General features: G+C 41.3%; 1 protein-coding gene across 7 annotated transcripts in view; it reads right to left on the bottom strand.

Annotated features, from left to right (window-relative positions):
- Positions 1-11446, bottom strand: part of NUP98 (nucleoporin 98 and 96 precursor) — a gene marked incomplete at its 3' end in the record, with an annotated part of 88776 nt that overhangs the window by 13438 nt on the left and 63892 nt on the right. For 6 of the 7 annotated variants that reach the window (XM_084801682.1, XM_084801680.1, XM_084801681.1 and 3 more), the window contains 6 exons: positions 11259-11441; positions 10438-10591; positions 5655-6084; positions 3407-3636; positions 1513-1779; positions 130-287 (listed from right to left, as the gene is read on the bottom strand). In XM_084801682.1, the coding sequence (XP_084657808.1) occupies positions 130-287; positions 1513-1779; positions 3407-3636; positions 5655-6084; positions 10438-10591; positions 11259-11441 (1422 nt within the window). Of the gene's footprint in view, positions 1-129; positions 288-1512; positions 1780-3406; positions 3637-5650; positions 6085-10437; positions 10592-11258; positions 11442-11446 lie in introns of those variants that run through there. The other variant, XM_084801683.1, reaches the window with a different exon arrangement.

Consider the following 11446-nt stretch of genomic DNA (forward strand, 5'->3'; position numbering starts at 1 on the left):
AGAAACCCTGTCTTTAAAAAAAAGGAAAGAAAGAAAAGAAAAAGAGACTGCATTTCCATGTAGGAACAAGGCAAAAATGGCAGTTATATTAATAGTGTACAAATTATAAGAAAATTAGTATGACATTACCGGTTTTCCAGCTAACAGGGCAAATATGCGCAATCTCTCATCCTGGATGAAGCAGTCAGCCTGGAGCTGATGCCAATCGACCAACTGCATGGTGAGCAGCTCCCGGACTGACTGGCTGCCCACCAGCTGAGACAGCAGAAGGGCAAGGCGATGGTCACCTATGAGAGAAACACAAGTTTTCTGGTGAAGAGTTTAAGGATCCAAGGACTGATGAAACACAGGCTATTACCATCTTCTTCCAGGAGGAAAGATATCAGTGTTAAAATGCTGATACCTGGGGTTGGTGAGATGGCTCAGCCGTTAAGAACACTGGCTGTTATAGCCGGTGGCGCAATCCTTTAATCCCAGTACTCGGGAGGCAGAGGCAGGTGGATCACTGTGAGTTGGAGGCCAGCCTGGTCTACCAAGTGAGTCCAGGACAGCCAAGGTTACACAGAGAAACCCTGTCTTGGAAAAAACCAAAACAAACAAACAAAAAAGAACACAGCTGCTCTTCCAGAGAGTTCAATTCCCAGCAACCACATGGTGGCTTACGACCATCTATAAAGAGATCTGATGCCCTCTTCTGGCACGCAAACAGAACACTTCTACATTAAAATAAGTACATAAATTAAAAAAAAAAAAAAAGCCAGATGCTTTGTTTGAACAGAATATCTGCAAAGTACTTTAACCTGAAAAGGTACACAGTGTGTAGCAGATTTTCTACTCCTTCTGGTGACCCCTATGCAAGTATCACACATTTGTAAAACAGAGTTAAGTCAGCCAGATGCAGCAGCACATGCACCTCATCCTAGCACTGCAGAGGCAAAGGCAAGCAGAATGAGGCCAGACTGCTCTACAGAGGAAAACCCTGTCTCAGCAACAAGACCGCTAAAAAACACTTGAACCATTTACATATGTATGTTGCCTTGTGTGCACAATTTGTGTATACTTTATGTATTACAAGAACAACAATCTAAGTATAGATCACACACTGAAATGTTTAGAATGCCTATGTTTTAGAATATGGGCGATTTTGTCCTATTATTTTCTATTTATCTGTATTTTCTGATTTTACTACATATGCAATGTAACAAGATGAACACAACTTATTTGTTTGTTTGTTTATTAATTATACAGTGCTCTGCCTCCATGTACACCTGCAGGCCACAAGAGGGCATCAGATCACATTACAGATGGTTATGAACTACCATGTAGTTGCTAGGAATTGAACTCAGGAACTCTAGAAGAGCAGCCACTGCCAGAGAATTGTTTAGAAGGACAAGAAATGGTCTATAGAGGAACCAAGCATCTTCCTTGGATACACTAGAAGGCTAATTATAATTAAGGAGTAAGCACAGAGTGTAGGAAGTAGGCAGTGGTACTGAAGAGTGCACCTCTTACCTGACTGCTGGGCCAGAGAACAGGCCTCACTAATCCTACTGCCCGTGAGGTAGCTGAAGACAGCCTCTATGGGACTGTCTCTTCGGGTTAAGGAGACTTCCTCTTCAATCTGTGGGGCAGCAGTATGGGACAGCCAGCGGGAAAAAGCTCTCCTTCGCTCCAGAATCTGAATGTACTCCGTAGGCTCATCCAGCTGGCCGTCAAGCTCCTTCAGGTGGCCCCACAGGGCCTCACATAATGTCCACGTCAGGCTCCAGTGCTTCACAACTGAGGAAGTACAAAAAACAATGCTCTGATACAAGTTTGGCAATAACTCCTAAGAGCCCATCACTAACTGGTGCAAAACACATCAGCTACTACACCAAAAGCACTCATTCAAGATGGCGGGCTCACCACTCCCAACTTGTTCATCTCGCCTTATTAGCTGCACAGGTGTAAGGTATATTTGTTCATTCTATGTACCTGTGATATTTACATAACAAACACAACCCAATGCTCCTTTAAACAAACTTCCCTAGCTTAATTATGGCTATTACTAGTGATGGTCAAGAATTCCAATTTGATGAAATTCTGCTACAAAGTGCTTTAAAAAAAATTTTTTTTTTAATAGCTGGGCTGCGGTGGTGCATGCCATTAATCCCAGCACTAGGGAGGCAGAGGCAGGTGGATCGCTGTGAGTTCTGTGGCCAGCCTGCTCTACAAAGCGAGTCTAGGACAGCCAAGGCTACACAGAGAAACCGTCTTGAAAAACCAAAAAATTATGTGCATGGGTGTTTTGTCTGTCTGTCTATCTGTCTGTCTATCATGTGTGTGTGTGCCTGGTGCCTACTTAGGTCTAAAGAGGGCATTAGCTCCTTTGGGAATGGAGTTACAGATGGTGGTGAGCCTCCATGTAGGTGCTGGGAATCCTTTGCCATCTGCACCTCCCTCCTCCACAGCAGCAGCAGCTTTCTTTGCTGGTTTGCTTTCTGCCTTCTCAGAGACATCTGGTAGAAATACATCCACTGCTGGGGCTGTTGTCCTGCATGCTGACCTGAGTACATATTTACACACACACACACACACACACACACACACACACACACACACACACACACACACACACACACATCCACATCAAATGTCAGGTCTGCTGTGCATCTTAATAAAGGTGCCGAAGCATCGGAGAAAAGACAGCTGTTCAGTAACAGGTGCTAGCAAAACCATATAATCAAGCGCAGGAAACTGAAGATTAGGGCATTTGCAGGTAAGCAAAACACGTTAGACTTCCTGGCACCCACATGGCGGCTCACAACTGTCTGTAACTCTAGTTCCACAGGAGCTGACGCCCTCTCACAGACACACATGAGGCAAATACCAATGCAAATAAAATGAAATTATATTTTAAAAGCATGTTTATACATACATATAGTTAGCAAATGCCAAATAACAACTGCACATCTGACACTAACAATGGTGGCTATAAATCTAAATTTGCTATCATTGTTACTAAATGTCTTTGTCATTTAACAGTTAAAGGGTTTCCTTTCACTCATTCTTATGTTTCTATTACTTTTAAAAATCCAGCTAAAGGCATTTAATTCAATACAATTTTAGAGTAAAAACACTTCCCTTCCCATAAAGATGACTTGCAAAGCACATAGTTAATTATCTTGGTTTGAAATAGAAGAAATATAATTACAAAAATCCAAGGGATTTGACTAGCTATAATTTTTTGAGGAAGTATTTACATATTACAAGGCATAAGAATGATTATAAATGGCAACTCATAATTTCTTTCTTCTTGGACCAGGTGAGCTGCAGGAATGTCACCTGATACTCATAAGGAAATACCTAACACTTGCTACTATTAACCTGACTCCAGGACAAGGTTAGGAGCATGGTATATACTCACTTTGTACTTCCAGTAACTCTTTGGGTGACTCCTTAACCCAATCTGCATAATCATGAATGACTGAGACCCCGGGATTGGGGACAATGAGAGGACACAGCTCGTCCACATGGACAGTGCTGTGTTTTAATTTGAGCTCTAGAGGCATCTGGTATAACTGCAGGTCTTCATCCAGCTTCCTTTGTCTTAAGCCGAGTTTTTCCAAATGAACTTTGAATGGGGATTCAGATAGACTAGAAAAAACAACAGATGAGTCAGAAAACAGATATACAGCTGAAATTTTCTCACAACCAACTTTTGCTTCTTTTCTCACTTCCAACAGAATAAAAAGATTTCCTCTGTAATGTTTGTTTTTTTGAGACAAGGTTTTATTTAACCCAGGCTGGTCATGAACATGTAATTAAGAACTCTGAATCTCCGAGGCCAACCTGGTGTACAAAGTGAGTCTAGGATGGCCAAGGCTACACAGAGAAACCCTGTCTCGAAAAACAAAAACAAAAACAAAAACAACAACAACAAAAAAGAACTCTGAATCTCTCATCTTCCCAAAGTGATGGGATTACAGAATACAGGCATGGGTCACATCCTGGGTTTATGCAGTCCTGGGAATGGAACCCAGGGCCTCATTCATATTATACAAACACTCCACCAACTAAGCTATATTCACAGCCCTCATAGCCAAATCTATGTTTATAAATAATCTTTCAAAATGTATTTTAATGTAATGTTATGAGTGTATGTTGTGGTCAGGGGCAGACGATGTTTGCAGAGGCCAGAAGCAGGTGTCCGACACCCTGGAGTGAGAGTTACAGGAGGCTGTGTGCTGCTCAGTGTGGGTGCTGGGAACCAAACCTGGATCCTCCGAAGAGTAGGAAATACCCTTAGCTACCTAGCCATCTTTATAGCCTTAGTATTTAAATCTTAAAAAGACTAATGAGGTCTATTAAGAAAGTAAGAACTGTTTATCTTTTCAACATAAAGCCAGTGAACAATAATTTCCAAATGACCAATGCTGATGTCTATACAGTCATGCATAAATACAAACAAAAACCAAAAAGCTGGGCATGGTGGTGCACGCCTTTAATCCCAGCACTTGGGAGGCAGGTGGATGATCACTGCGAGTTCGAGGCCAGCCTGGTAAACAAAGCGAGTCCAGGACAGCCAAAGCTATCTTGAAAAACCAAACCAAAAAATCCAAAAGCCAAAACCAAAAAAAATCCTCAAAAAACCACATGCGTAAGTAATGACAGAAAGTGAGCTAGAACAATGAATTTAATGCAACAGAGCACAGCTCAGGGAGCAAGCATGGGAGTCAGCAGTTACTGCAGCACTTATTTGGACATTACAAAATCTACAGGCAAAAGCTACATGGAGAGGACCTGCCTTACATACACTTAGGTGCCAGAGGTTATGAAGCTAAACTTATACACACTATTTTGTTTGAGACAGGTCTCATGTAGCCCTAAATTTGCTATGTAGTCAAGAAAAATCATGAATTTCCGGTTCTCTAGCCTTCACCTCCCAAGTGACTACATTACAGCACCCATGGCCAGATTCTGAAATACTTATTCCTTTGTTTGTGTCTTAAACTGAAGTGCTCGAGACTGAAGCAGGGTCTTAGGCATGCTAGGGAAGCACTGCTCAACTGGGCTGTATTCTAGCAAGATAGGGTCTTGCTATATAACTCAGGGTGGCCTCCAACTTGTGATGCCTGCTGTCTGTTTTGAGAGCTGGATTACAACAGATATGTGCCACTATGCCTAGAAGGGCTCTAAATTCAGATGCGCATAAAGTCAATCTGACTTTGGTACAATTTTTAAAACTGATAACAGTAATCTCCAAAACCACAGATTACAATACCATAATCAAGAGTCAATTACTAAATTTAGAATGTGTTTTTCTGAGGTTCAAGACAATGATGCTCTTTATTTTTCCAAAATCAACTTCAGAAATTAAGTCATATTCATTTAACCCACAATAAATTATACACACTTGTATTATTAAAAAATACATAAAACTGTACATATTGTGTGTGAACTCAATACATCTGGCAATTACAAGAAGACTTAGTTGTAGGGACTAAACAGGAACATATATGATACTGTGCACACAACATACATGACAGACTTGGGCTAATAAATGTATATAAAAAGAACAAAAAGCAGGGTGCTGACCTTGGGTTTCCTGATAACAGAACAGCCCTCAGTTACAATGCTGACACTCCCCCAAAGCATCAAGAAACATAACTTACGATTTAACAGCTCCTGGGTTGGGCAGGAATCCGTACTCCATAGAATCGGCAACCTGGTGATTTTCCAGTTCCCGAGAGCCATGTAGTTGTTCTCCACTGTTAGCAAGAGTCCAGTTGGGGCCCCAACCAACCCGAAATGAGCGTCCCATGAACAGGGCCATGTCCATCAAGAGTTTCCCCTTGCCATATGTAACAGATTTTTCAAGAGGGACTAGGCCTGGCTGTCTGCGTATTCCCACTGTTTTTAGCTGAGCCTCAGGAGCTGGGCTGGGCACTGTGAACACAGTGGCCAGGGGTAGAGGGACAGACCAGGGGGAAGTGGACGGGACATTCATTAAAGACGATGTTTTGGGAGTGCGACATTCTTGCACAGAGGCACTTGGTGAAAGAAAAGCTCCACTTGCAAATTTTGACTGCAGCAAACCACCAACTGAAACGAAGAAAAGACGCTAAAATCATAGTTCCTTCAATAATAATAAAAATCACTAAGGATGAGGATATTCAGTCAGATTTTACAATAATTGCTTGGTTTTGTTTTTGTCTTATGAGACAGGGTCTGTCCGTGTTAGCCTTGGCTGTCCTGGACTGCAGCGATCCTCCTGCCTCTGCCTCCCGAGTGCAGGGATTAAAGGCACGTACTACTAAGTCTGGCAATTACTTGTTTTTTTGAGCCAGGGTTCTCTGTGTAACAGTTCTGGCTGTTCTGGAATTCATTCTGCCTCAGCCGGGCAAGTACTGCGATTAAAGGTGTACAGCACCACTGCCCAGCCTTATTTTTTGAGACATGCTCACTATGTAGCTTATGACCTAGAACTCACTATGAAGAACAGAGACCTACCACACTTTTCCTCCTGAGGGCTGGGGTCAAAGTGTGCACCATATCTGGCTACAATAATTATCCCTTCTCCCCACCTCCCCTCCATTAAGTTTTTTTTCTGTATAGCCCTGGTTGCCTTGAAATTCACTTTGCAGACCAGGCTGGGATTCAAGGAGTGTGCCATAATATTTACTTTAAAAAAGAGGTTTTATTTTAAATTATGTGTATGTATGTCTACATGACTGTAGACGCCTATGGATGCCAGGTGTCCAATCACCCTGGAACTGGAATTACACGAATTTGTGAGCTGCCTGATGTGGGTGCTGGGAATCAAACGGGTCTTCTTCTATAGCAGTACAAGCTCTCTACCACTGCTCCACCTCTCCAGTCCACAAAAAGTACCTTCTCAGCCACATAATCAAAGCAGCATTTTAAAGATTATATAAAGAAAAAATACCCAAGAATTCTTGAAGAATATGACGTTAATAATCATATTTAAAACAAACTATATGTGTATATTTAACTGTTCAGTAATCTTAATCAGTAAACATTACCATACCACTCAACCTTTACAAGTGAGGAAACTAGGTGGGCTGTGGTAGTGAGTTCCAGGACAACCAAAGCTGTATATACACAGAGAAATCCTGTCTTGAAAACCCAAAAATAAGTAAAAATTAATTTAAAAAAAACAAGTGAGGAATCTGTGCTCAGAAAAGTGACCTTTCTAAACCCACAAAGCTATCACGTGGCAAGACTTGATGATAAGCTTGGGTGAAACTGTTATGAAGGGTCATATCTTTACTGAAACGCAATAAAACTATTTTTAAAATTATGAATGCAACTGGAGATAACTATATGTAGTGAATTAGATCAGTCCTGGAAATACAAATATTGCATATTTTATTTTTGGGTTTTGGATATTATTTGTGTATTGATGACATGGAATTAGAAGAAAAACTATCTGGGGAACAAAGTTAACTAGTGAAATCTGTAGACCAAGGAAGAAAAAAAAAAAAGGGCAAAGTAACTGGCTGTGAGGAAATGAAGGATATGCTAAGGACATTATAGCGGCTGCAGAGAAGGCAGCTCAACAGTTAAAAGCATTCCTTGTTCTTGCAGAGGACCTGAGTTTGGTTCCCAGCACCCACATGGGGGTTCACAACCATCCATAACTTTAGTTTCAAGGAATCTGATGCTCTCTTCTGGTCTCTGCAAGCAACTTTTACACATATACACAAGCAGACAACACACTTAAACATAAAATAAATAAATCTAAAAATTTAAAGGACATTATATACTTGCATGAATAAATATACTTCCTTAAATACTTGCAAGTCTACACCTTGTCTAGAAAAACCCAACAACTCAACAACCTAGAAAACCCAACAACACAAAAATCCCCAAAACTGAAACAAAACTATTTAACAATCCACACAGATCAAAACTCAAGATCCTACTTACAATGCTCAGTGCTAGATCTGATGAAATGTTATTAAATGATGCTTTAATAAGCTAAGGATCTTTTTCTCTTGGGTAGAGAGATGGTTCAGAGGTTAAGAACACAGTCTGCTCTTCCAGATGACCTGTGCTCAATTCCCAACACATATGCTGCAGCTTACAATGTCTGTAACTCAATTCCAGGTGATCTGATACACTTTGCCACCCCACTCCCCCCAGTGTCTGTGGTCACCAGGCACAGAAGTGGTACAGAAATACATGCAGGGAAAAAAATCCATATACATAAATTTAAAATAATTTCTCCTTTTGAGATGAGCTATTGCTAAGGGGCCAGGCTTACCCTAAACTCAAAATCCTCCTCTAGTGCCCTAAGTATTAGGATTAAAGGCAGGTCCCACAACACAGAGCCTAAGATAAAGTAGGTTTGTTTGTTCGAGACATTGTTTCTCAGTGTAAGCCTGCTGTCATGGAACTCTCTTTGTAGACCAAGCTGGCTTCTGCCTCTGCCTCCTGAGTGCTGGGATTTACATTGGAGACCAAGATGGGATCACAGGTGTGAGCCACCAAATCTAGCTAAGACGTAGCCTTGGTTGTCCTGGACTTGCTTTGTAGACCAGGCTAGCCTTGAACTCACAGCAATCTACCTGCCTCTGCCTCCCTAGTGCTGGGATTAAAGGCATGCTCCATCACCGTCCAGCAAGACAGAGTATTTTTAAAAGTCAAGTTTATTATGAGTGCAAACATTTAGTGTGTTTTAGAGATAGCATCTTGCTATAAATCTCAGGCTGGCCTTGTATTCAACAGGCCAGAGACTATTAAATGTGAGCTACCATCTGTCTCAACCATTTAAATTTGATTTTCAAATTTTATTTTTATGTGTGTGTGCACCATGGCACACAAATAAAGGTAAGAAAACAACTTTGGGGAGTTGGTTTACTCCATCCACTATGTGGGTTCTAGGGATCAAAGTTAGGTCATCGAGCTGGTTACCAAGCATCTTTGACCTGCTGAGTCTTCCTGCTGGCCCCTATTTAGTTTTTAATAAAACAACAAATTTTCCAGTGATAGCTCTTTAGCTTTCAAAGTATTTTGAAATTACAATTGCATACACGCAACTGAGCAACATTTGCATGCAGTATCTGAGGAGGCCAGAAGAGGGCACTGTATACCATGGACTGAGTTACTGATAAGTGTTGAGGATCCAATGAGGATGCTGAGAATCAGCAATCAGCTTTCTTAACTGCTAAGCAACCATCTACCCAGCCCAGTACTCTGCAATCCTACTAGGAAAAGCTTTAAATCTAATATGTAATTACTACACAGGAATTTTTCAAAGGTTTAGGAAAAAGTAGAAACTTGAAGTTTACTATCAGTGAAAAATGTTTACTCCTAGAAAGCAGTAAGACACTGTAAGGACTAAATAAAAGGAACACGGTACCTTAACGGAACAGTCTAAGTACTGCAGTGTTTAGAGCTGAACATGTAATCCACACACACAAGTGTTCTCTTCATACAGAAATACTTAAAAACTTGCCCTTGTCAGGACTTTCACTTTTTTAAAACTTTTTTTTTTTTTTGGTGTGTATGTGCACGTGGGTGGCATGCATGTACCATAGTGAACAATCTCAGGGAGTCATTTTTCTCCTTCCACCATGTGGTTTCCAAATCAAGCAGCAAACACTTTTCTGCTAAGTCACTTCACTGACCCACTTATTATTTTTTTCAACAAAATTATTTAATGTGTATGTATGAGTTTTAAATGTACTGTTTGTGCACCATGTGTGTACCTGGTGGCTAGGGAAGCCAGAAGGTGTCAGGTCCCTTGGAACTGGAACAGAGTATATCAGGTGTTAAAAATAAATCATGCCTGTTGGTTTTGTTTTGTTTTGTTTTGAAAGTTTCTCTTGTAGTCCTGGCTGTCTGGACTTGATTTGTAGACTTGGCTGGCCTCAAACCCAGAGATCCGCCTGCCTCTGCCTCCCAAGTCCTGGGATTACAGGCTAGCACCACTATGCCGGGCCACCTTTTGTTTTATTTTTGTTGTTTTGTTTTTTCGAGATAAGGTTTCTCTGTGTAACCCTGGCTGTCCTGGACTCACTTATAGACCAGGCTGGTCTCAAATTCAGTGAGATCTGCCTGCCTCTTGAGGGCTGCGATTAAATAAAGCTGTGCACCACCATGCCTGGCTCTAGCTCCTACTAAGCGGAATCAATTTCTCTAGCAGAAGCCCTAAAACTTCTATGTAGGACAGCTAGGGCTACACAGAAAAGCCCAGTCTTGAAAAACAAAAAACAAAGCCAGGTGTAAAAGCATGCATGCCTTTAATCCCAGCATTGGGGAGGCAGAGGCAGGTAGATCTCTGTGAGTTTGAGACCAGCCTAGTCTACAAAGTGAGTCCAGGATAGGCAGGCCTACACAGAGAAACCCTGTCTCGAGAAGAGAGAAAAAAAAAAAAAGGTAGGTTCTAACTTGACCGTTTTCTTGAAAACAGCACATTTTACACTGTACCTATTGAGCGGGATTTTGATGAATGGGAAGCTGAAATGGGGAGTCTAGGAGAACAAATTTCTTGAATAGTATCTCCTTTGGAAGGGAAGTGACCGAAGCGTTGATCCACGGCATCTACGTCTTCTTCATCAACAAGCAATGATGCTTTCATGATCTAAAAAAAGGCAGTATCTATCAAATGACTATTTGTCACAAATGAAAGACCGTAAAAGAAAAATGCAGCTAATATGAACCAAAAAATACTGTTTGTTCTAAACCCTGTGCCAAGAACAAGTATAACCTTTTTGTAACCACGCCACCACACTGCATGTGCCTGAAGGACTGAAGCCATGTGATGCTCTTCTGTGCAGTCATTGTGTCTGACCGGGTCCTGCACACAGCGGATACTTATTTGCTGAGTAAATGATTTTAAAGTCAAACATAAGCCAAAGGCTAAACAAAAAGGTTGCAGCTAGAGGAAGCGGGAAAGAGATTAAACACATATTTACCATACTTCTAGAATTTCTAAGCTTGAAACCTCAAAATTACTCTATAAAGTAAACAAAGTGGACTTTAAGCGAACTTAGTGCTAAATAGTTATTAAATGACTTGTGTAAAGTCAGGGTAATGAAGGTACAAAGCTTGGCTGAGAAAACACAGAGACTGCCTTCTCACCATCAATGTAAGGTTTCCAAACTGAACAGGAAAATGAAGCCTGTGACATTAACCTATTTCTTTTTCCTTTTTCATTATAATGAACTCTCAATTGTCTTAAGTGAAGTCTTAAGAGATTAGATACTTGGGTGGCTTCCTGCCACAGTAAGGGTGGGCCAGAGCTTCACCTGTAAAACATGCGGATTAATCCCCAGTGAAGACGCAATGTGTGTTGACGCAGACACAGGCTCCTGATCCTCAGGCACGCTCTCTTCCAACACAGATTCCAAAACTGGCTCCTGGGTGATATCCACCATGTCGCTGTCCAGCTCCACCACTCTTCCTAACTGTTCCACTTCTGGGCTCTGGCTCTGCA

Source organism: Acomys minous (assembly GCF_964271855.1).
Source record: "Acomys minous genome assembly, chromosome: 2".
In the NCBI taxonomy this organism is placed as follows: domain Eukaryota; kingdom Metazoa; phylum Chordata; class Mammalia; order Rodentia; family Muridae; genus Acomys; species Acomys minous.